The sequence below is a fragment of the Jaculus jaculus genome, chromosome 11 (genome assembly GCF_020740685.1).
Source record: "Jaculus jaculus isolate mJacJac1 chromosome 11, mJacJac1.mat.Y.cur, whole genome shotgun sequence".
In the NCBI taxonomy this organism is placed as follows: domain Eukaryota; kingdom Metazoa; phylum Chordata; class Mammalia; order Rodentia; family Dipodidae; genus Jaculus; species Jaculus jaculus.
This window is the reverse complement of record NC_059112.1, coordinates 56,795,973-56,822,368: the sequence shown is the minus strand read 5'-3', so window position 1 is coordinate 56,822,368 and position 26,396 is coordinate 56,795,973. Positions and strand designations below refer to the sequence as shown.

Below are 26,396 nucleotides of genomic sequence, written 5' to 3'. Positions count from 1 at the left end.
CAGGTTCAGGTTCAATTCTTCCAGGAATCTTAATTCTAGGAAAGTGTAATTCCTGCCTCAAGAGCGACACAGGTTGAATTTTAGAAAAACAGATCTAAGGAACTCCTTTAGGCAGCAAGAGATAAGCAGCTGTATCTGGGGCTGGAGAGATAGCTTAGCGGTTGCCTGTGAAGCCTAAGGACCCCAGTTTGAGGCTTGATTCTTCAGGACCCACGTTAGCCAGATGCACAAGGGGTTGCATACGTATGGAGTTCGTTTACAGTGGCTGGAGGCCCTAGCGCGCCCATTCTCTCTCTCTATTTGCCTCTTTGTCTCTCTGTTGCTCTCCAATAAATAAAAAAGTACCAAAAAAAAGAAAAAGTTATCTGGAACCAGGCATGGTGGCATAGCCTTTAATCCCAGCTTGGGAGGCAGAGGTTGGGAGAGGAACACTGAGTTTGAGGCCCCTCTGAGACTACATAGTGAACTCCAGGTCAGCCTGGACTACAGTGAAACCCTACATCAAAAAAAACAAAAAAAAAAAAAAAAGGGTTGGAGAGATAGCTTAGTGGTTAAGGCATTTGCCTGTGAAGCTGGACCCAGGTTCAACTCCCCAGAACCCATGTAAAACCATGTACAAGAAACCATGTACAAGGTGACTATGCACACAAGGTCATGCATGCACACAAAGTGGTGCCACGTGTCTGGTGTTCAGTTGCAGTGATGTGTCAATTCTCTCTCATTAAAAAAAAAAATGAAAGAGGGCTGGAGTGATGGCTTAGTGGTTAAGCGCTTGCCTGTGAAGCCTAAGGACCCCGGTTTGAGGCTCGGTTCTCCAGGACCCACATTAGCCAAATGCACAAGAGGGCACATGCATCTGGAGTTCATTTGCAGTGGCCAGAGGCCCTGGTGTGCCCATTCTCTCTCCCTCTATCTGCCTGTTTCTCTCTCTCTCTCTGTTGCTTTCAAATAAATAAATTTAAAAAATAAAAAAAAGAACTTTTTAACTAAAAAAAAAAAAAAAGATGTATCCTCTGACCTCTAGCAAAGTGGAGACTAAGAAGGGCAGGGTCAAGGATATTTCTTGCTTTAACTTTCTGGGCCCGATCACCCTAAACTGCCTTAGTCTCAAGACTGTTGTTATTAAAAACAAAACAAAACAAAACAAAAACCAGGGCTTCTTTCTTTCTGAAGTATGCAGTGACTTGGGATTGAACAGGTAAAATGCAGGGTGAGGACCTGTGGGGCCTGCTCTTTGGGCCCTGAAGAAGGCAGAGTCTGGTCTTTAGTGGAGTCATTTTATTTATTGATTGATTATTTATTTATATTATTTCTTCCCCCAAGATAGGTTCTTACTCTAGCTCAGGCTGACCTGGAACTCACTCTTTAGTCCCAGTCTGGCCTCAAACTCACAATGATCTTCCTACCTCTGCCTCCTGAATGCTGGGATTAAAGGAATGCATTGCCAAGCTTGCAAGGCCTTTAAATTTTTTAGGGGAATGGGGGAGGAATTTGATGTGGGTTATAACTCTAACCCAAGCTGATCTAGAAATCACTCTGTAGTCCCAGGCTGGCCTCAAACTTGTTATGTAGCTAAGGCTGCCTTGAATTTCTAATCTTCCTACTTCTGTTTCCTGAGTTCTGGGATTACAGGCTAGGGGTGGAATCCAGGGCTTCACTCACTTGTTACACCACTAAACTACCTGCTAAGACTTTTCCCTTTTCCATTGCTACTGCTTCTCCAGTGGGCATCCTTACAGTGTTAGGTAGCCTTACTGGAATTGACAGGGCCTTACAATGAGTGAGCTGATGGTGTTTTTTTTTTTTTTTTAAGCTGTATTATATATATGTGCAACTAGAGGGGAGAGAGAGAATATGAATATGGGCGTGCCAGGGCCTCTAGCCATTGCAGTCGAACTCCAGATGCATGTGCCACTCTGTGCATCTGGCTTTACATGGGTACTTGGAATCAAACTCAGGTAGTCAGGTTTTGCAGGCAAGTTCCTTAATCACTGAGCCATCTCTCTAGCCTTGGTGGATTGTTTTTGTTCCAAAACAACAACCTGGGCATTATTCAAAACTCTCTGACCTCTTTCTTGGAAGGAAAGGCAGGTTTGCCTGGTAGCCAGGTTGTGGTGCAACAGCAAGCAGTTCTGGAACTCAGCCCTGGCCACCCTTATGTAGTGAAAACCTGAGTTCACTCTAGATCACATTTAGTGTGAGCACTGGTGAGGTTTGCTGGGAAAACAGTATTGTGCTAATGGTGTCTTTGCAGAGTGTATACTTAGTGTGTGATGACACTGTAGTCCAAGCTTGGAATCTGGTGGCCTGGGCTGGGGCCAGTACTGATCAGTCTAGTAACTTTTTTTTTTTTTTCCTCCATGTCAACCAATTTTCCAGCCAGGTAGCAAGTCTGGTCTTGATGTGGAATATCCAAGAAGAGAATTGTCTGCCCTTCTGTAATTGTTTCTCTTAGCTTTAAAGGTTATTGCTATGTTATTCCTCCTTCTGTTCATCCTTTTTCCTGGGCATAACATGACCCTGTTAGCATCAAATCCTTGAAGAACAGGGTGACTTGTCTTGGTTGTCCTTCCTGGCTGAGCTGTCTTGCTTAGATAACAGTCTAAGGGTATCCTGTGGGAGGCTGTAGGATGCCTCAAAGGAACTGTCCTCTTGGGGAATGATATAATGTGGGCATGTAGGGTAGTGTGTGTGAGCAGTCATCACCTTGGCAGCAGTATGCTTCTTATTGAAATTATACTTGTGCCACTGTGGTTTCCCCTTGGCAGATGATTTATCAAAAAGAGAAAGGCAATAGGGAAGATGGTATACATCTTTGATCCCAGTACTATGGAGGCTAGAGGCTGAGGTAGGAGGATCACAAGAGTTCAAAGCCAGCCTGGAGCTACAGAGTGAGTTCCAGATAAGCTTGGGCTAGAGTGAGACTCTTACCTTGAAAAAAAAAAAAAATACTGGGGGCTGAAGAGGTGGTTAGTGGTTAAGGCATTTGCCTGTGAAGCTTAAGAATCCAGGCTTAAGCCAGGCGTGGTGGTGCATGCCTTTAATCCCAGCACTCGGGAGGCAGAGGCAGGAGGATCGCCGTGAGTTCAAGGCCACCCTGAGACTCCTTAATGAATTCCAGGGCAGCCTGGGCTACAGTGAGACCCTACCTCAAACAAACAAACAAACAAAAAAAATAATCCAAGCTTGATTCTCCAGAACCCATGCAAGCCAGATGCACAAGGTGGTGCATGAGTCTGGAGTTTTTTTGTTTTTTTTTTTAAGGGAAAAGCAAAACAGGAAGAAGTTAACCAGGTAAGGTAGCATATGCCTTTAATCCCAGAACTCGGGAGACAGAGTTAAGGAAGAGCAACATGAGTTCCAGGTCAGCCTGGGCTAGAGTAGAACCCTGCCTCTAAAACAAACAAACAAAAAACAAAACAGAAAAACATGAGGAGGCCAGGTGATAGGATGGTGAAAGTTAGGCCCATATGGTTAGTTCTGAACTGGTGGAAATTTTTAAGGACATTAAATAATTTGGGGTAGGAGCCAGCCATGGTGGCACATTCCTTTAATCCCAGCACTTGGGAGGCAGAGGTAGAAGGATCACCATGATTTTGAGGCCACCCTGAGACTACATAGTGAATTCCAGGTCAGCCTGAATTAGAGTGAGACCCTACCTCGAAAAACCAAAAATAGGGCTGGAGAGATGGCTTAGCGGTTAAGCGCTTGCCTGTGAAGCCTAAGGACCCTGGTTCGAGGCTCGGTTCCCCAGGTCCCACGTTAGCCAGATGCACAAGGGGGCGCACGCGTGTGGAGTTCGTTTGCAGAGGCTGGAAGCCCTGGCGCGCCCATTCTCTCTCTCTCCCTCTATCTGTCTTTCTCTCTGTGTCTGTCGCTCTCAAATAAATAAATAAATAATTTAAAAAAAATTTAAAAAAAGAAAAACAAATAATAATAATTATTATTGTTATTATTATTATTATTTGGGGTAGGGTATAACCAGTTGTGATTGCTTGCTTAGCATGGATAAGGTGGGTAGAAAACAAAACAAATAATACCATTAAGGAATTCTGTGTTTTTTTTTTTCCTCCCTGCGATAGGGTCTGGAACTCACTCTGTAGTCCTAGGCTAGCCTTGAACTCACAATAATGCTCCTACCTCTGCCTCCAAAGTGCTGGGATGAAAGGTGTGCCCCACTGTGCCCAGCTTTAATTCTTTTATTTTTATTTATTTTAGAGAGAGAGAGATACAGAAATAGGCAGGTAGAGAGAAAGAATGGGTGTGCCAGGGCCTCCAGCCACTGCAAACGAACACCAGACATATACACCCCCTTGTGCATTTGGATTAAGTGGGTCCTGGGGAGTCGAACTTGGATCCTTTGGCTTTGCAGGCAAGCACCTTAAGTGCTAAGCCATCCCTCCAGCCCCCCAGCTTTAAGTCTTTGCTTTCTGAAAATAGCTATGCTTTAGGTTGATAATAACAGTAGTAGTAATTTCTCTGATAAATTTGAAGAGACCCAGGTCTCAGCTCAGCCCCCATCCAGTATGCCATGCATCGCCTGATTTATCTGTTTGTACTTCTCTTTGCCTTGGCCTATATGCTTCCTCTGCATCTGCTAGCATTAAGCCTTCTGTGGAAGCCAGCTGAGAGTAAGAGGTGGATAATTAGCCTAATGAGATCAGGTAGTGATTGTTCCATGTATGAAATCTTCACCTGTACTTGGAGGTGAGGCCAAAGGCAAGAAGGTGGGAAGCAGGGCCACCATCTATCTGCTGGCAAGTGACCAAGTGGTACACTGAGCCTGGGTGGGCTCTTTCCTGTTCCATGTGACCTCACCCTGTGTGATACTATGACTCAGTTTAATAAGCCCCAGGGTTGATTGCAGGGCCAAGGGAACCTGTAGGTGTGATGAGGGGATCTGAATGGGGCGTGGAGATAGATTGACAGCCCTCAAAAAGGACCCCAGGGGAGATGGATGAGGAGGATGGATACACATGTATACTCATATACACATACTACCTCAGTGTCTTCACTGATCCACATATGTCCCTGTCATGATTCTCGGGTGTAAGCTATGAGGTCAGTGTGGGCTTATGAGCCTGTGATTGTGGGCTAATTTGGAATTTGGAGAGTGCCACACTTAGCAATGGCACCAAGAGCTGAGCCCAGCAGCTCTAAGCCTCAGAGTCTAGTGCATCTTGTGCACTAGAAGCTTGTGTGGGCTGCTGGTGCTCTGTGCAAGCTTCACCTTCCCACCACACACTGTGAGCTAAGGTCATGAGCACTACTGGTTCTTCGTGAGGCTACTTGTGAAGCATTGCAGCAATGAGAGCCCCACTTGCTTCCACCGCTTTGATAGGACAGTCATTACCACAGCTGTTTCTGTGGTGGGTATGTAGTGTGCCAGGCACTATTTGGGATACTTGGTACATGTTAGCATTCATTTACAAAAGAAGCTCCAAAAGTTCAGAGATACCAATGTCAAGGTTACTAGAAATAAGTGGAACTGCAGTTTTAGCTTATCCAGTCTGTCCCAGTGCTCAGGCCTTACTCTGACATCTGACTAGGTGCTAGAGGCAGGAGGAAGAGCTGGGGTGTGGGCATACAGAGTGAGTTGGAGCCTATGGCCACTTTGGGATGAGTTGGTACATGATCATCAGGTAGCAGTTTATGCTATTCTGGGCAATGTATATAGATTTTGAACCTGAAAGAGGATTGTACAGGCAGGCTGTTTCACTATTGAATTTGAATCTGAATACTGATCCTGGCATTACAGAGGATCAGAGGAAGTTCTATTTGTGTACAAACACTGGGCTCAGGGCTAAGCATGGCTAGGCTGCAGCAGTCCTCCACATGTAGTCAGTTTATGAGTAAATACTGCTTGGGGTCCAGGCATCTTTGTGAGCCCTAATCTAGTGTGGACAGAGGAACAAAGAAGGGTCTCAAGTTTTTAGCATTTGGTTGTGGCCTTCTAGGCCTCAGCTGCCTTGAGAACCTCATAGACCTGCATTCTGGTAGAGAGGGAGTAGGCCTGGTACAATGTGTCTCCCATCTGTCTCTCCATGGCCAGGTGTTGGCAGGTGCATGACAAGAGCATACTGCAGTGTGGGAGTAGAGACTTGGGCAGGGCCAGAGCTGGCACAGCCATTGGTGACCCAGGCAGAAAAATGGGCCCTGGGCTTTCTTTCAGCTTATAATAACCTGTTGTGGGAGAGGACATCTAAACTGGACAGACTCCTGACTGCATTCCACCCCCACCCCCAAATCCTAAAGCCATGTGTCTCACCTCCCCATGTCTGTGGTGCCAGAGGTTAGGGCAAGCCCTGTTAAGCTTTTGTCACTGCATGTCTACTGTGATGCTTGCTGTGTTTCTCTGGAAACCTGTGAATTCAGGCCAGTGACACTCACCTGGGGCAGGTCTAATTGGATCATATAGTATCCTAGCCTTCCCTCCTTGAGGCTTCCAAGGGTGTCCCAGACATTGCATCAGGAAGCAGGTGTAGTATAGTGCATGTGGTTTGATGTTCCTGTTGGGTCTGGGTGCTGAGTGGTCAGACAAGTGCTGGCTTCTCATTGTTGCTTTTCTGTTTTTCTCCTTTCAAGAAATTTTCTGTCTAGCTGCTGCACTCCAGCCCACCTTGTGTACCTCTGCTTCAGAGGTAAGCCCCTCAGCTGTTGGACTCCAAGGCTCAAGCTCCGGGGCACTATGGCAAGGACAACATGGACACCTGTCTCTGCAGCCTTGGTTATCACAGGAGCTCATTACCTTCCTGTACGCAGCTGGCACTCATCTGCACCCCTCAGTGATGACTCTATGGTGGAGAAGTCTCTCAAGTCCTTAAAGGACAAGAACAAGAAGCTGGAGGAGGGTGGCCCTGTGTATAGCCCACCAGCTAAGGTGGCAGTGAAGAGGTCCCTTGCACAAAAGGTGCTGGATGAGCTGAAGCACTACTACCATGGCTTCCGCCTGCTCTGGATCGACACCAAGATCGCCGCACGCATGCTCTGGCGCATCCTCAATGGCCACACACTAACCCGCAGGGAGCGCAGGCAGGTATGGGTGTGCCATGATTTTCTTTTCATAATATTGCCATTTTCTACTCCTTTTGGTCAAGAAAAAAGTCAAGAAAATCTGTAAAATTGTGAATACACTATGACATCCTTTCTTTTGGTGGCTTTTGGCAACCCTGCCCTTCCTGGTTCCATGCTCTTGCTTACCTTGTGCTTCTGCCTCTCCAGTGGTCCCTCAGCTGCCTTTGCTGTCTTCTGCCTTCCTACTTTTATGTTTTTTTTTTTGTTTGTTTGTTTGTTTGTTTTTAGAGTGACAGAGGGAGAGGGAGAGAATGGGCACGCCAGGTCCTCCAGCCACTGCAAACAAACTTCAGACGCATGTGCCCCCTTGTGCATCTGGCTAGCATGGGTGCTAGGAAATGGAGCCTCAAAACTGGGTCCATAGGTTTCACAAGCAAGCACTTAACTGCTAAGCCATCTCTCCAGCCCCTATGTTTTTCTTTACAGTACAGCCATAGTGTTCCTCTGGGGAAGTCTATTGCAACTTTGGATCCTTGGGCCTGGACTATCAAGGGCTCTTGGGTGGAATGTGGTGCATCAGCTCCTTCTGTCTTCCTGCCCTAAAAAGGCCTTTCCTGAGCTGAATGCAGTGGTGGCTGTGTTGTGGTTCTGGCCACTCAGGAGGCTGAGGTAGGATTGCTGAAGATGAGCCCTTGCAACACAGTGAAACCTTATCTCAAAAAAATATAGATCTGAAGAGATGGTTCAGTGGTTAAAGGCACTTGCCTGCTTGCCTGGGTTCAATTCCCAAGCCACCCACATAAGCCTGGTACAAGTGTCTGGTGTTTGTTTGCAATGGCAAGAGGCCATGGCATGTGCTTTCACGTGTGCGCACATACAAGCATTCTCTGTCACAAAAGAAATACATAAAAGATTTTTCTTGTCTCTTTGTGCTACAGTTAGGTCCTCTTTTTTGTTTCAGCTGAAGTACTGTTTTTTTAAATTAAATTAATTAATTAAATTATTTACTTATCTGATGGGGTGCAGATAGAGAGGGAGAGAATGGGCATGCCAGGACTTTTAGCCATTACAAACGAACTCCATATCCATGTGCATCTAGCTTATATGGGTACTAGGTATTCGAACCTCGGTCCTTAGGCTTTACAGGCAAGCACCTTAACTTCTAGGCCATCTCTCCAGTTCTCACTCTCACTTTCTTTATTCTTTTTTTTTAATGTATACTTTTTTTTAAATTGACAACTTCCATACTTACAGACAATAAGCCATGATAATTCCCTCCCCTCCCCCACTTTCCCCTTCACAACTCCCTATTCATTATATCCTCTCCCTCTCTCCATTAGTCTTTTTTATTTTGATGTCATTGTCTTTTCCTCCTATAATGAGGGTCCTGTGAAGGTATTGCTAGGCACTGTGCAGTCATGGATATTGTGGCCAATTTTTGTCTGGACAGTTGCACTGTTACCCTTCCTTTGGCTCTTTCTGCCACCTCTTCCGCAATGGACCCTGAGCCTTGGAGGGTGTGATAGAGATGTTTCAGTGCTGAACACTCCTCTGTCACTTCTTCTCAGCACTATGTTGACTTTTGGGTCATCCCAGTGGACACTGCCATCTGAAAAGAGAAGCTTTTCTAGCCAGAAGTGAGAGTAGGATTAATATATGAACATGAACATTAAGTTTAGTATTTATCAGTTAGTTTGGTGAGTGTAATACATGTATGATACCAGACAAGAGCAGGCTTCATACCCCTAAGGCTCATGATCTCCCATAGGCTTTTGATTAGGTTGTCAGTACCAGGCCTCCAGTCCAATTAGAGAGCATTTGGTTTCCTCCGGAACAGACATGCCACTCTTACACCCGTTTGGTCATTTGGCCTGTCTGGAAAACTTGAGGTTTCTAGTGTCCACTGTTTTTACCACTGATGACTTCTGTGTCCCATAGGGCTATAGGGAGGAGGTTTTCATCTGAGCTCCAGCTTGATTTCTCAGTGATCTTGCCTCCCAGGCATGTGGAGTCTTCAGCAATAGGGTCTTACCATCTGTTTCTGGTGGGAAACCAAGAGTCTTGGCAATAGCCTATAATGTTTCGGAGGCAACAGGGACCTCCTTGGCCAGAAACTCACTGGAAGGTATCACATCCCTGGCACTGAAAATTTTCTTTTCTTTTCTTTCTTTCTTTCTTTCTTTCTTTCTTTTTTTTTTTTTTTTTTCTGAGTAGGGTCTCATTCTAGTCCTAGCTGACCAGAATTTACTATGTAGTGTCAGGGTGGCCTCGAACTCACAGCGATCCTCCTACCTCTGCCTCCCAAGTGCTGTGATTAAAGGCATGTGCCACCATGCCCAGCTCCAAGCAACTTCCATAATTGTAAACAATATCCTGTGGTAATTCTCTCCCCCCCCCTCCCGCCACTTTCCCCTTTGAAACTCCATCATATCCCCTCCTCTTAATCAGTCTTTTATTTTGATGTTATGATCTTTTCCTCCTCTCATGATGGTCTTCGGTAGGTAGTGTCAGGCACTGTGAGGTCATGGATATCCAGGCTGTTTCGTGTCTGGAAGAGCATGTTGTAAGGAGTCTTACCCTTCCTTTGGCTCTTCCATTGTTTCTGCCACCTCTTCCTCAATGGACCCTGAGCCTTGGAAGGCATGATAGAGATGTTTCTGTGCTCAGCATTCCTCTGTCACTTCTCATAACCATGGTCCCTTTTTAGTCATCCCAAGGTCACTGCCATTTGAAAAGAGAAGCTTCTCTAACCAAAAGTGAGAGTAGCATTAATATATGGGTATGCACATTAAGAGAAGTGCTTACTGGGCAGTTTGGTGAGTACAGTATATACATTTAGCCAAACAGCAGCAGATCTTATACCCCTAGGGTTCATGACTATCCCTGTTTTAGGTTTTCAGGATCAGGCATGTATTCCCTCCCACTGAGCCAGCTTCCAGTCCAATTAGAGAGCAGTTGGTTTCCCCCATAAGATACACACTGCTATTGCACCCATTGGCTCATTTGTCATGGCTGGCCAAATTTAAGGCTTGCAGTGTCCACTGTTGAGTATCTTTACTGGTGATTTCTTTCTCTCTCCCACTGAACTGCATGCATGCAGCGTAGCCTTTCCCAGCTTTCTGCCAGCTGGTCTACATGGAGGAGTTTTTCAGCTCACTTTCCAGCAGGATTTCTCAATGACCTTGCAGCCCAAGTATGTGGAGTCTTCAGCAATAGGGTCTTACCATCTACTCCTGGTGGGAAATCAAGGGCCTCGGCAATGGCCTATAATATTTTGGGGGTATCAGAGCCTCCCTGGCCCACAACTCACTGGAAGGTATCCCATCCCCGGCACTGAAAATTTTCTAGTAACAGTCTATGACACTGAGAGTTCCATTGTCCAAAAAAGTAGGTTTCCATATGACTTATTTATATCCTCTTAGATTTTGATTAGGCCCCCCTCTACCATTACTTTACTCAGTCTCTTCCCCTGACCTCACTTAGGTCTTTTCACCCCCATTAATCTGTTCTTCTACTTAAACATATACAATACTGTCCTATTAATACCCCCTCCCCCCGATTGGTAGGTATCCCATCCCTGGCACTGAAAATTTTCTAGGAGCAATCTATGGCTTCTGGATGTGCTGTTATCCAAAAAAGTAGGCTTTCATATGTTTTACTCAGAATATCTTGAACTTTGTTTGACCCTCCCTCTACCCATCTCTTACTCAGTCTGTTCCCCTGGCCTCACTTAGGCTATTCCACTCCCTATAATCTGTTCTACTTACATATATACAATACCTTCTCTTAAAGTCCTTCCTTCTCCTCCCTCCCTTATAGTGTTTTGCAGCTTAATGGCCTCTGCTGCCAATTTTTTGGTTCCAGCTCACAAGTCTAAACTTTTGTAGCTAGGATCCACATATGAGAGAGAACATGCAATGTTTGGTTTTCTGAGCCTGGGTTACCTCACTTAGCATAATTCTTTCCAGATCATTTCCCAGAAAATTGCATTTTTCTTTACTGCTGAATAGAATTCCATTGTGTAAATATACCACATCTTTATTATCCATTCATCTGTGCATGAACATCTAGGCCGGTTCCATTTCCTAGCTATTGTGAATAAAGCAGCAATAAACATGGTTGTGCAAGTGCTATAGCTGGATCATATGGTAAATCTATTTTTAGCTGTGTCAAGAACCTCCACACTGATTTCCACAATGGCTGTACCAGATTATATTCCCACCAACAGTGTAGAAGGGTTCCCCTTTTACCGCATCCTTGCCAACATTTATTGTCATTTGTTTTCTTGATGGTAGCCATTCTGACAGGAGTGAGATGGAATCTCAGAGTAGTTTTAATTTGCATTTCCCTGATGACTAATGATATAGAACATTTTTTTAGATATTTATATGCCATCTGTATTTCTTCTTTTGAGAACTCTATTTAGTTCTATAGCCCATTTTTTAATTGGGTTATTTGATTTCTTATTGTTATGTTTTTTGAGTTCTTTGTATATTCTGGATATTAAGCTTCTGTCAAATGTATAGCTGGCAAAGATTTTCTTCCATTCTGTAGGTTGTCTCTTTGCTTTATTCACAGTGTCCTTTGCTGTACAAAAGCTTTGTAATTTCATAAGGAACTGAGATTATATTTAGAAAGTCATTGTCTATACCAGTATAGTGAAGGGTTTCCCCTCCCTTTTCCTCCAGCAGTTTCAGAGTTTCATGTCTGATTAAGACTTCCAGTACTATATTAAATAAAAGTGGGAACAGTGGACACCCTTGTCTTGTTCCTGAATTTAGTGGAAAAGCTTCACATTTTCTCCATATAGTATTATGTTGGCTTTAGGTTTTCCATAAATAGCCCTTATTGTGTTGAGATATGTTCCTTCTATTCCCAGTTTCTGTAGGACTTTTACCATGGAGGGATGTTGGATTTTGTCGAATGCCTTTTCTGTATCTATTGAGAAGATCATGTGATTTTTGTCCTTTGGTCCATTTATTTATTTATTTATTCAAGGGAGGGTTTCATTCTAGTCCAGGCTGACCTGGAATTCACTATGTAGTCTCAGGGTAGCTTTGAACTCAACCATGATCCTCCTACCTCTGCCTCCCGAGTGCTGGGATTAAAGGAGTGCACCACTATGCCTGGCTCGTACCTGCTTTTTTGTCAGCCGGCCTCATTACCTTTTGGGGTGGCTTCCTATCACCAATGCTAAGTGCCCACCTCAATCCCTCCATGTTGTGTTGTGGTGCTGGTATTCCGATCAGCTGTGCTGGATGCCCTGCTGCTGGGGCTAAATGCATTCTCCGTAGAGTCCCAGTTCTGTTGGTTGGGGAATTGGATAGTGCAGAAAGCCTGGAGTTATACTGGAACTGCTCAGCTCGTCCCACCTGTGTCCCTTTTAGCAGCTCCTTAGCTTATCTTTGCTGTCTTTCCTTCAGTTTTCTTTACTTTGCAAGGAGGCTGATGAGGTTGGAATATCCCCTTGTTTGGTCTCTGCTCCTATAGCTTTATGCTGAGTGGGTGCATGGATCATGCGAATTGGAGCCACAAGCGTCTCAGTGGGATCCTGGCCATTTTTCTCCTTTCTGGTGGATCTTTATCTCTTCTGCTTCTCCACTATGGCTAACAAAAATCTGTACACCTTCATTTTTCAGAAGAAGAGTTTATTTTGCTGTGGTTTTGCTTACATCCCTCGCTAGGCTGGTTTGGCATGGCTCCTATACCACCTTCTTATCCAGAAGTCCTTAATGTCAGTTTATGTGGTCTTACTTGATGGTCTTGTCCCTTTCAGCAATTCTGAATACATTTACTTCATGCTTGAATTCAGTATGTTTATTTATTTATTTTGGTTTTTCAAGATAGGGTATTGCTCTAACACAGGCTAATCTGGAATTCACTATGTAGTCTCAGGGTGTCCTCAAACTCATGGTGAACCTCCTACCTCTGCCTCCTGAGTATTGGGATTAAAGATGCACACCACCGTGCCAGGCCATAATTTTTATTTTCTGACATTCACGGGAGGTACGTGTCAGTCTTTATTGTAAACCTTGTCCATGGGGAGTGACCTGCGTGTTTTGTGATTTTGGGGCTGTGAGTTCATCTTTATTTTATTTTATTTTATTTTTGCCAATATAGAACCTGGTACTTTATTTATTTATTTTTTTCTCTAATCAGCTTTTTAATCAACAAACTTTTTAGGAACAGTTTGGGGTTCACAATAAAATTTAGTGGAAAGTTCCAGAAAGCTGTCCCATACCACAATTCCACACTGACAAACACACCCTCTTCAAACTATCAACACAGGCACCAGAATGGTACATCCATTATGAATGATGACATGCTCTGGCACATTATCACCATGGGTTTATATTTGGTGATGACATCAGGTGCATTCAGGGTGTAGGTGGGTCCAATATTGTATAATGGAGTTCAGTTTTTTTTTTTAATTTTTATTAACATTTCCATGATTATAAAATATATCCCATGGTAATTCCCTCCCTCCCCACCCCCACACTTTCCCATTTGAAATTCCATTCTCCATCATATTACCTCCCCATTATAATCATTGTAATTACATATATACAATATCAACCTATTAAGTATCCTCCTCCCTTCCTTTCTCTACCCTTTATGTCTCCTTTTTAACTTACTGGCCTCTGCTACTAAGTATTTTCATTCTCACCAGAAGCCCAGTCATCTGTACTAGGATCCACATATGAGAGAGAACATGTGGCGCTTGGCTTTCTGTGTCTGGGTTACCTCACTTAGTATAATACTTTCCAGGTCCATCTATTTTTCTGCAAATTTCATAACTTCATTTTTCTTTACCGCTGAGTAGAACTCCATTGTATAAATGTGCCATATCTTCATTATCCACTCATCTGTTGAGGGACATCTAGGCTGGTTAAATTGAGCAGCAATAAACATGGTTGAGCACGTACTTCTAAGGAAATGAGATGAGTCCTTTGGATATATGCCTAGGAGTGCTATAGCTGGGTCATATGGTAGATCAATCTCTAGCTGCTTTAGGAGCCTCCACACTGTTTTCCACAATGGCTGGACCAGATTGCATTCCCACCAGCAGTGCAGAAGGGTTCTTCTTTTTCCACATCCCTGCCAACATTTATGATCACTTGTTTTCATGATGGTGGCCAATCTGACAGGAGTGAGATGGAATCTCAATGTAGTTTTAATCTGCATTTTCCTGATGACTAGTGACGTAGAACATTTTTTTAGATGCTTATATGCCATTCATATTTCTTCCTTTGAGAACTCTCTATTTAGCTCCATAGCCCATTTTTTGATTGGCTTGTTTCATTCCTTATTATTTAACTTTTTGAGTTCTTTTTTTTTTTTTTTAAATATTTTATTTATTTATTTTTTTGAGAGCGACAGACACAGAGAGAAAGACAGATAGAGGGAGAGAGAGAGAATGGGCGCGCCAGGGCTTCCAGCCTCTGCAAACGAACTCCAGACGCGTGCGCCCCTTTGTGCATCTGGCTAACGTGGGACCTGGGGAACCGAGCCTCGAACCGGGTTCCTTAGGCTTCACAGGCAAGCGTTTAACTGCCAAGCCATCTCTCCAGCCCAAACTTTTTGAGTTCTTTGTATATCCTAGATATTAATCCTTTATCAGATATATAGCTGGCGAAGATTTTTTCCCATTCTGTAGGTTGCCTCTTTGCTTTTTTCACTGTGTCCTTTGCGGTGCAAAATCTCTGTAATTTCATGAGGTCCCAGTGGTTAATCATAAATGTTGGCGGGGATGTGGAAAAAAAGGAACCCTTCTACACTGCTGGTGGGAATGCAATCTGGTCCAGCCATTGTGGAAAACAGTGTGGAGGTTCCTAAAACAGCTAGAGATTGATCTACCATATGACCCAGCTGTAGCACTCCTAGGCATATATCCACCAGCCTCTTTTTTGTTGCTCAGTATTATTTTAGATATTCGAGGTTTTTTGTGATTCCAAATGAATTTTTGGATTGTTTTTTCTATTTCCATGAAGAAAACCTTTGGAATTTTGATAGGGATTGCATTAAATGTGTAGGTTGCTTTAGGTAAGATTGCCATTTTCACGATATTGATTCTTCCAATCCAGGAACAAGGGATGTTTCTCCATTTTCTAGTGTCTTCTGCAATTTCTCGCTTGAGTGTTTTAAAGGTCTCATTGTATAGATTCTTTACTTCCTTGGTTAGGTTTATTCCAAGGTATTTTATTTTTTTTGATGCAATTGTGAATGGGAGTGATTCTCTGATTTCATCCTCTGTGTGTTTGTTGTTAGCATATATGAAGGCTACTGATTTCTGTGTATTTATTTTGTGTCCTGCTACATTGCTGTAGGTTTTGATCAGCTCTAACAGCTTGCTAGTAGAGTCTTTAGGGTCCTTTATGTATAGAATCATGTCATCTGCAAATAATGATAACTTGATTTCTTCCTTTCCAATTTATATTCCTTTTATGTGTGTCTCTTGCCTTATTGCTATGGCTAAGACTTCCAAAACTATATTAAATAAAAGTGGGGACAGTGGGCACCCTTGTCTTGTTCCTGATTTTAGTGGAAAGCTTCCAGTTTTTCCCCATTTAGTAATATGTTGGCTGTAGGCTTGTCATAAATAGCCTTTATTATATTGAGATATGTTCCTTCTATTCCCAGTCTCTGTAGGATTTTTATCATGAAGGGATGTTGGATTTTGTCAAATGCTTTCTCTGCGTCTAATGAGATGATCATGTGATTTTTGTCCTTTAACCCGTTTATGTAATGTATCACATTTATAGATTTGCGTATGTTGAACCATCCCTGCATCTCTGGGATAAAGCCTACTTGGTCAGGGTGAATGATCTTTTTGATATATTCTTGTATTCTGATTGCCAATATTTTGTTGAGAATTTTTGCATCTATGTTCATGAGGGAGATTGGTCTGTAATTTTCTTTTTTTGTTCTATCTTTGCCTGGTTTTGGTATCAGGGTGATGCTGGCCTCATAGAAGGAGTTTGGTAGAATTCCTTCTTTTTCTATTTCCTGGAAAAGCTTAAGAAGCAATGGTGTTAGCTCTTCCTTAAAAGTCTGGTAAAATTCAGCAGTGAATCCGTCCGGGCCTGGGCTTTTTTTAGTTGGGAGATTATTGATAACTGTTCGGATCTCCATGTTTGTTATAGGTCTATATAAGTGATTAATCTCATTTTGATTTAATTTAGGTAGGTCATATAGATCATGGAAATCAGCCATTTCTTTCAGATTTTCATACTGTGTGGAGTATATGCTTTTATAGTATGTCCCTATGATTTTTTTAATTTCTCTGGAATCTGTTGTGATGTTACCTTTGTCATCTCTGATTTTATTAATTTGTGTCTCTTCTCTCTTTCTTTTGGTCAGATTTGCTAAGGGTTTATCAATCTTGTTTATCCTTTCAAAGAACCAACTCTTTGTTTCATTAATTCTTTGGATTGTTCTTTTTGTTTCTATTTCATTAATTTCTGCCCTAATCTTTATTATTTCTTCCCGTCTACTGATTTTTGGTTTGCCTTGTTCTTCTTTTTCCAAGGCTTTAAGGCGACCTTTACTTGCGACCTTTCTAATTTCTTAATATAGGCACTCAAGGCTATAAATTTACCTCTTAGAACTGCCTTCATTCTGTCCCAGAGATTTTGTATGTTGTGTTCTCTTTATCATTTGACTCTATAAATTTTTTGATTTCTTTTTTGATTTCTTCATTGACCCATTCATCATTTAGTAGTGTATTGTTTAGTTTCCATGATTTTGTGTATGTTCTATAGCCTTTCTTGCTACTGATTTGTAGTTTAATTCCATTGTTGTCAGATAGAATGCAAGGAATTATTTCAATTTTCCTGAATTTGTTAAGATTTGCTTTGTGTCCTAATATATGGTCTATTTTAGAGAATTCCATGTGCTGCTGAAAAGAATGTATATTCTGCAGCCTTTGGATGAAATGTCCTGTATATATCTGTTAGGTCCATTCCTTCTATGACCTCATTTAGTCCAGATGCCTCTCTGTTTATTATTTCCCAGGATGACCTGTCAATTGATGAGAGTGGGGTGTTAAAGTCACCCACCACCACTGTGTTTGGTGTTATCTGTGACCTTAGTTCTAATAGTGTTTGTTTGACGAATTTGGGAGCCCCCATGTTAGGTGCATATATGTTTAGGATTGTAATGTCCTCCTGTTGGAGTGTGCCCTTAATCAATATAAAGTGACCTTCCTTATCTTTCTTGACTAACGTCGGACTAAAGTCTACCCTGTCTGATATTAGGATAGCAACCCCTGCTTGTTTTCTAGGCCCATTTGCTTGAAACACCGTCTTCCAACCTTTCACCCTAAGATAATGTCTATCCTTTGTAGAAAGGTGAGTTTCTTGGAGACAACAAATTGTAGAATCCTGCTTTTTAACCCAGTCTGCAAATCTATGTCTTTTCGTTGGGGCATTGAGGCCGTTGATATTAAGAGATATTATTGAAAGGTGTGTATTTTTGTTTGCCATTTGTGTGTGTGTGTGTGTGTGTGTGTGTGTGTGTGTTTCTGGTTGTACCTGCGCTCTCTTCTGTTAACTAGTATTTGAGTATTGCTTGTTTTTTCTAGGTTCCTTATATGTGTGTTTTTCCTTTTCTTCAGCATGGAGGATTCTATCAAGTATTTTCTGTAGAGCTGGTTTTGTCTTCAAATACTCCTTTAACCTGCTTTTGTCATGGAATGTCTTTATTTCTCCATCTATTTGAATGGATATCTTTGCAGGATAAAGTAACCTTGGTTGACATTTGTTATCTTTCAGAACTTGGAATATATCACTCGAAGCCCTTCTGGCTTTAAAAGTTTGTGTTGAATAATCTGCTGTAATCCTGATGGGCTTGCTTTTGTAGGTAACTTGATTTTTCTCTCTAACTGCTTTCAATATTTTTTCTTTTGTGTGTGTATTTGGAAGTTTGATTATAATATGGCGAGGAGAGGTTCTTTCTGGGTTTTGTCTGGCTGGGGTTCTAAAGGCTTCCTGTATCTGCATTGGCACCTCTTTCCCAATTTGGGGGAAATTTTCTTCTATGATTTTGTTGAAGACGCCTACTATGCCTCTGGAGTGGAGTTCTTCTCCTTCTAGTATGCCCTGAATTCTTATATTGGATCTTTTCATAGTGTCCCGAATATCTTGAAATTCCCACTCATACTTTTCTATAAATTTGTCTTTCTCTTTGTTGGACTGCATTAGGTCTGCCACCTGGTCTTCTAGCTTAGATATTCTGTCCTCTCCCTCATCCATCCTACTGGTGAGATTTTCTACAGAGTTTTTTATTTCATTAACTGTGTTCTTCATTGCTAGTAATTCTGACTGGTTTTTCTTTATTATTTCTATTTCCTTATTTATGTCTTGTATTGCTTTCTTTATTTCATTAAATTGGTGTCCTGCATCTTCTTTGATTCCTTTGATTTCCTCTTTGATTTCTTCTTTGATTGTTTTGATGTGTTCTTTGACCTCTTTGAACATATTTATAATCATTCTTTTGAACTCTTTCTCAGGCATTTCCTCTGACTCGTTCTCACTGGAGGACATTTCTGATGCATTAATACTTTTAGGTGGATTTATATCGTCTTGCTTTTTAGTGTTTCTTGTATTATAATGTATATATTTTTGCATCTTGGATTAAGTTAATGCTTGGGTTTTCTAGCTAGCTGTGTATTCTTAGCTGTATCAATTGATTTGATGTTATATATTTTCAGGGTAGGACCTTAAGGTATTAGGTGTGGCTCTTAAGACTCTCAGAGTATCTACAAAGATGTTCTTAGGGGTTGAGTTTCCCTGCTATAGGAGTATTCAAGCAGGCTGAGTGGAATAAAATACAGGTAGATTCTAAAATTTAACTAAACACTGTACACATTCAATCAAAAACAGCCCCGAGTATGTATGCAAGAGTAGTTATTATAATGACCAGATCCTCTATCAACAAAGAGGTTAAGATTTCTGGTCTGTTGAGGGATCCAAGTCAGCTTGTGACCAAGTGAGACCCTTCCCTGGTGCAATCCCAGTTACCTTGGATGATTTTGGTCTCAGTCAAGTTGCTGCCTGGTTCGTGGGGCTGCTGTTCTGATTTCTGGAGCTGGGCACTTGCTTTTCCTGCGGGGCAAACCGAGCCTGGCAAGTGTGGCCCTGTAGATCAGCACTCCTGCTGCTGGAACTGCTGCTGCTCAAGCTGCCCCTGCTGGGTCTGTAGCCACTGCTGCTGAAGGTGTTGCTGCTGGACCCACCGCTGCTGCTGCCTCTGCTGCTGCTGTAGCTGCCACTGCTGGAGCCACCACTGCTGCTGAAGCTTCTGCTGCTGTGTCCACTGCCGCTGCTCCCCCTGAAGCTGCTGCTGCCTAGTCTGCCACTGCTGCCACTCCTGGGTCTGCTGCTGCTGCGGCCGCTGTTACCGGTGCTGGAGCCGCTGATGTCGCTGCCGAACTCTGCTCCTGCTTGGGTCCTGCTGTCAGCCCAAGTTGGCGTGGCTGGGTCCCGGGCCGCTGCTCTGTTCGCCGCAGCTGGGCTCAGGCAGTGGGGGAGGGGAGGGAGCCGCAGCTGCTCTGGTTCTCTCACTGCTCCAAGCATTCTTCTACCTCGCGGTCTGCTCCTCCGTTGCTCGCTGCCGCTCTCCCCTCACGTTTCCCGAGTTGCGGAGAGCGCCGGTGTGAGGGAAAGGTCCCGCACCTGGCTTTTCCTGAGGCTGGAGCCGAGTCTGGCGGCTTTCTGGTGCGCTGGAGCCGCTTTTCCCGCCTGTGCAGGCTCTGGATGCTCTGGAATTCTTCTACTTCTCTGCTGCTGCTTCAGTTTCCTATACACCTCACTTTTTAGTGAAAGTGTGTATTTTGCTGAGTTTTTTTGGTCTTTTTTCCCCCCTAGGCTGCTTTGGCGTGGTACCTACGCCGCCATCTTAACCGGAACTCCCTGAGTTCATCTTTAAAGGGACCATACTAATGGGAACCTTGTGTGGTTTGGGTGCTGAGCCAGTTTCTCTAACAGATGGTGTTTTCCCTGTGGGATTGCTAGGGCTATGGAGAGAACAGGCCTAGGCATGAATCTTCATCCTCTATCTCAGGAATGGTTTCTCCCCATGCCCTTGCCTCCCATGAGTATCTTTTGTTTTTACATCCCTGGGAATTTCCATGAATTTTTTTTTCTGTGTGCTCCAGTGTTTTTTTTTTTTTTTTTTTTTTTTGCTTTTTTAATCAGTCAGTCAGGCATGGTGGTGCGCACCTTTAATCCCAGGATTCAGTAGACAAGAGGTAGTAAAATCACCATGAGTTTGAGGCCACCCTGAGACTATATAGTGAATTCCAGGTCAGCCTGGGCTAGTGGGACCCTACTTTGAAAAACAACAAAAATAATTATATCTATTTGTGTATGTGTGTGTGCATGCACATACATGCGGTGCACCAAGTTGTTTTTTTTTTTTTTTTTTTGCCACTGCAAACAAATGACCCACATATACTTCACTTTTTGGCTTTTACATGGGTGCTGGGGAATTGAACCCAGGCTAGTAGCCTTTACAAACCAAGTGACTTTCACTGCTGAACCATCTTCCCAGCCCCCTATTTAGTTAATTGATTAAAAAGTTTTTTGACCTGTGTTTGTAATGTGGAATGTGTGTGGTGCATACACATGTATGTGCCCTTGTACCGCCCCATGCACTTGCCTATAGTAGCTGGAACAGAGTCCAGTGTCCTGCTCTATTGCTCTTTTGCCTATTCTTGTTTGGGCCAGGGTCTCTTGCTGCTCCCATAGCTTGCCATTCCTCCCCCCCCCCATGTTCACACACATACAAGCTTCAGTATTTCCTCCTCTTCAGTGCTGGGGTTATAGTTGTACATGAATAACTACACTCAGCTGATTAATGTGGGTTCTAGAGACTTGAACTTGGCTAGTCCAAGGCCCTCATGCTTGCACAGGAAGTGGACTTAACCACTGAGCCATCTCTGCAGTCCCCTGTTTATATATATATATTTAATATATTTTAATAAATTCCTCACTTAAAAAATAGCTTTATTAGCCATCTGTGGTGGTGCATGCCTTTAATCCCAGCACTTGGGAAGCAGAGGTAGGGGGATCACATGAGTTCAAGGCCACCCTGAGACTATATAGTGAATTCCAGGTCAGCCTGAGCTTGAGTGAGTAGAATGATACCCTACCTCAAAAAAACAAACAAACAAACAAAATATTTAAGATTTACAGAAAAGTCTTAGAGATGATATCGAGTGTTCTGGAACCCTCTACCTTTAAACTCCCTAATATTTCATCATTGCTTATAGCTTGGCTCCTAAGTCTTCATCGAACCTGACTTGATTCACTTTCCCCATTTTCTCACTAATGTTCTTTTTCCTGGTCCAGTGCCCATACTGTCTCCTGAGATTCTTATCTCAACTTCCTTAGTGCTGAGATTATAGTTGTAAGCCACCACACTCAGTTTAGTTTTTTCTTTTTCTTTTATGTGATGCTAGGTATCTGGAGTTCTACATGATGAGCAGGTGCTCTACCACTGAACCACATGCCCTGCTTAGAAGTTCTTTCCTTTAAGCATTTAAGGTATTCTTGGCCTACTGGTCCTTGAGAGTTGATTCCATTATTAGAGCTGTGACCTAATACACTCTACCATTAACCCACTGATAGATCCAAAATGTGAAAAGACTGTTGAGAGATAGTGGAACTGTGAAATGTAAAGTCCCCTTGGAGGAAATAAGTCACTGGGGTATATCCTTGGTGGCTATATCTTGCTCTGGCCCCTTCCTGCTGTTTGCTTTATTTCCTGGTTGTCGTGATGTGAGCTGCCTTGCTCTGCTAAACCATACCCTCAGTGATAGGCTGAAACCATGAGCTAAAATAAATCTTTCCTCCTTTTAATTTTTTTCTTAGGCATTTTGGTCACAGTGATTAAAAAAAACAACTGGGGACTGTAGAGATGGCTTAGTGGTTAAGGCATTTGCCTGCAAAGCCTAAGCACCCAGGTTCAATTCCCCAGGACCCACATAAGCCAGATGCACAAGGTGGCGTATGTGTTTAGAGTTCATTTTTAGTGTCTGAAGGCCCTGACACAGCCATTCTTTCTCTTCTGTGGCTCTCTCTCTCTCTCTCTCAAATAAAAAAGAAAAGAAAAAATCTGGGCTGGGAGAGATGGCTGACCAGTTAAAGTGCTTGCATGCAAAACCTAAGGACCCAGGTTCGAGTCCCCAGGTCCCATGTAAACCAGATGCACATAGTGGTATATGCATTTAGAGTTCGTTTTCAGTGGCTGAAGGCCCTAACACACACATTCTTTCTCTCTATCTGCGTCTTTCTTTTGTCTACTTCTCTCTCTTTCAAATAAATTAAAAAAGGGGGGGGGGCAGGCTGGGAGAGATTGCTTAGTGGTTAAGGTGCTTAGGATCCACATTTGATTCCCCGGTACCCATGTAAGCCAAGATGCACAAGGTAGCACATGTGTCTGGAGTTTGTTTGCAGTGGCTAGAGGCCCTAGCATGCCCATTCTCTCTCTTGTAAATGAATAAATAAAATTCTTTAAAAATTTTATTTAAGGGCTGGAGAGATGGCTTAGTAGTTAAGCACTTGCCTGTGAAGCCTAAGGACCCTGGTTTGAGGCTCGATTCTCCAGGACCCATGTTAGCCAGATGCACAAGGTGGCGCATGCATCTGGAGTTTATTTGTAGTGGCTGGAGGCCCTGGCATGCCCATGCTCTCTCTCTCTGTGTCCCTCTCAAATAAATAAATAAAAATAAACAAACTATTTTAAAAAATATTTTGAAAACTAATATTTAGCCAGGCATGGTGGCACATGCCTTTAATCCCAGCACTTGGGATGCAGAGGTAGGAGGATAGCCATGAGTTTGAGGCCACCCTGAGACTACATAGTGAATTCCAGGTCAGCCTAGGCTAGAGTGAGACCCTGCCTTGGAAAAATAAAAAAAAACCTGACTAATAGATAAAATTGATACCAGAAGTGAAGTGGCTTCATTGCTGTAGCTAAACCTACACTGTAGTTCTTAAGCCTTTGGATGATATGAAGGAGAAATTTGGAAAAATTTGGAGAAATGGGCTAGAGAAGCCATGGGATACTGTAAACATAACTTAATGGATGATTCTAATGGGAGTTCAGAAAACCAAAATGGTGACAGAAATGTAGAGAGTTAAAAACTGTGCCATTAGGTTTCAGATGGGAACAGGACTTGCACAGGGTTGATCTAGGGTGTCTTCCACAGATTGCAAATTATGTCACAAGGGTAGAAGAAGATACATTTCAAGATGTTTTCCTTTGGACTTGTCTGGTACATGTGCCCTGTGCATCTGGTAGCCTATGGTGAGCAACTCATCCCACTTTTCCTTTATTTATTTATTTTTCCCCGCCCCTCCGTCCCCCTACTCATCCCACTTTTCTGAAGGCCATTGGAACAGGGTTTATGGGTTATGGGTTTCAGGTGGTATCAATTAAGAGCCTTTTTTTTTTTTTTTCAAGGTAGGGTCTTACTGTAGTGCAGGCTGACCTGGAAATCATTATGCAGACGCAGGCTGGCCTCAAATTCACAGCAATCTTCTCACCTCTGCCTCCCAAGTGCTTGGCTTAAAGACATGTACCACCACTCCTGGTTGTTAAGAGCTTTTATTATCATTTTTCTTATTAGTTATATATACAATGTACATAGTCATGTTGGTACCATCATTAGCCTCCTCCCTATCCTCCCCCCTCCACAGGGACCCAACTCATTGGGGAATGTGGGTCGTGCATTGTGGGGTTAGCCATCTGTTATGGATAAGAGGCAATGTCTGTGAATAATGTCCCAACATGTGGCTCTAACAGTCTTTCCGCCCCTTTTTCTGCAAATTTCCCTGAGCCATGTTGGATTCGTTTTAGGTCTGCTTCAGTGATGAGGTTTTGGGAGCCTCTGTGTCTCTGGGTATCTGGTTTGGTAGGAGTTGATTGAGTGTTCTCTGTGTCTGTCTCCTTCCCCCTTGTGCTGGCACCAGGTTCTCCATGAAAGCAGCACTCTTGCTCATTTCCCCAACTGCTCTATGGTTTCAGCTGGGGCGCTGGTGATGTGTGATGGGCTGATTCTCTCCTCAGGATCTTAATCCATCTGAAAAAGAGAAGCAAATTCTTCAACAGAGAGTGAAGTCAGCACCAGATAGACGGGATAACCATTATTATTTTAGAGAGAATTTAATAGTTGTAGGACCTCTTGTAGCCCCTGATTGGTGGGAGCTTGATAATGGAGAGTAGACTCATTTTTTGGATATGATTATGACTCGTTTCCCAGAACCAGATATGGGTTCTGTTCCCCTGAGCAGATCCATTAGCCAAATCAAGAGCAGTTGGTTACCCACCATGGCTGTGTACCACTATTGCACTTGTGTGAGCATCACATCAGGTTGTTTGCTGCTGAGTAGCTTAGACCATGAGTTGCTTGGACGGATGTTGGTCATTTTCCCCCAGCCGCTCATGTAGCACTTTCTGACACTAGATGACCTGTCTGGGGACTGACTCTCACCCAGATTCCAGCCAGGTCACTCCATGTTCCATACCAACAGCATATGGTATCTTTGGCAGTAGAGTATTACCACTAACCTTTGGTGGATCATCAAATACTCTGACAGAAATCTGTCTTCTTTTGGGAAACCTTGTAGGTCTCTCTGATCAACAGCTCATTATGGATATTAACCACATGATGGTACTTTCCTTCCCTGGGAGGTGAGGCGCAGTTAGGCAGATGTCATCTTGACCAAAAGTCCTTTTTAAAAAAAAAAATTATTTATTTATGCACAGAGAGAGACAGAAGAAAGAAAGTGTGCCAGGGCCTTTCTTTAGCCACTGTAAACATACTCCGACATAGTTGCCACTGGTTTTATGTAGGTATTAGAGAATCAGACCCTGGTCATTAGGCTTTATAGGCAAACACCTTATACTCAGCCATCTCTCCAGCCCTGTTAAGAGCTTTTGAGTCACTGCTATGGTTGAGCTTGTAGGACATGCTCCCACCCACTGATGGAACTGACCTCTTTTCAGTTTCTCCGGATTTGTGCTGACCTCTTCCGCCTAGTGCCCTTCCTGGTCTTCGTGGTGGTGCCCTTCATGGAGTTCCTGCTACCTGTGGCTGTGAAGCTCTTCCCCAACATGTTGCCGTCCACATTTGAAACCCAGTCCATCAAGGTGAGAGTGAAGTAGCTTTGAGCACACAGTGAAAACGAGTCTGAAATTATTTCTAGATTTCCACACCCAGTCATGTGCGTTGTCTGGTTGTTTTATGTGTAGCCAAATTAAGTTGTTGTGTCAGACCAAGTGACCCATGTAGTCCAGAAGCCACATTGTCTGGCTTCTTATGGAACAAGTTTGCTAACTCTGCTCTAGGAGGGCCATACAGGCTTTTTTTTTTTTTTTTTTTTTTTGGCTTTTTGAGGGTAGGGTTTTGTTCTACAAACCAAGACTGATCTGGAATTAGTCTCAGGCTGTCTCAGACTCACAGCGATCCTCCTACCTCAGCCTCCCTAGTGCTGGATTTAAAGGTGTGCACTATCATGCCCAGCCAGACTTTTTTTTTTAAGCCATGAAATATAATTTCAGAATGTCTTACATTTAGCTTTTGTTCTGTGAAGTGTGTATCTCGGGGGTAAGGGAATGTGAGACACCCTTACCTTGCAAGGGCGGCAGTTTAAAACTCCTCTGAGCTTTCTCTCAGTGAAAAGAGTGGTGGTGGGCACCAGAGGGTAGAGTACATGGCTGGATCCCACCCCTCACTTTGCTCCCCTAGGAAGAGAGGCTGAAGAAGGAACTGCGGGTGAAGCTGGAGCTGGCCAAGTTCCTTCAGGACACCATTGAGGAGATGGCCTTGAAAAACAAGGCAGCCAAGGGAAATGCCACCAAAGACTTCTCAGCATTTTTTCAGAAGGTACAGTATTCCTTCAAATCAGTGTAATCCGAACATTAAACATCACTGGACCTTGTTTGCCATTTCTTTCTTTCTCTCTTTTTTGGCTATACATAGCAGAGTAAAGCTTCTAGGCCAGAGCTTAAGGTGGCTACCTGCTCTCTCTGCTCAGACCCTCTCAAGGAACTTGCATGCACATACAAATGTGGCCTCTTCCTGCCCCTGAGCAATTAGGGCTTGGCATAAGAATCTAGGGCACTGCTTCATCACTCCTTTCATGATGGGGAAAGGATATCAGGGCTGACCCCACAGCCAGCATCTCTAGATTTCTCTGGTGGACAGTAACCTGGGTACTGCTGGTGTAGGAGGAATGGTGAAAGACCAGATGATGCTGCATACACTAGCAGTGCTGTGTACCTGAAGTATGAGGGCTTTTTAGAGAACTGGAGTAAGAGTGGGAGGTCTAGGCCTCTGCACCCACTCTCTTGATTACTCACTTCAACTGGGACCT

General features: G+C 43.3%; 1 protein-coding gene across 3 annotated transcripts in view; it reads left to right on the top strand.

The window, feature by feature from the left end:
- The window catches only part of Letm1 (leucine zipper and EF-hand containing transmembrane protein 1), an 86,632-nt gene that overhangs the window by 11,641 nt on the left and 48,595 nt on the right, over positions 1 to 26,396 (top strand). For all 3 annotated transcript variants that reach the window (XM_045161488.1, XM_045161487.1, XM_004656029.2), the window contains 3 exons: positions 6,586 to 7,036; positions 25,027 to 25,170; positions 25,769 to 25,906. In XM_045161488.1, coding sequence (XP_045017423.1) covers positions 6,586 to 7,036; positions 25,027 to 25,170; positions 25,769 to 25,906 — 733 coding nt within the window. The remainder of the gene's footprint in view (positions 1 to 6,585; positions 7,037 to 25,026; positions 25,171 to 25,768; positions 25,907 to 26,396) is intronic.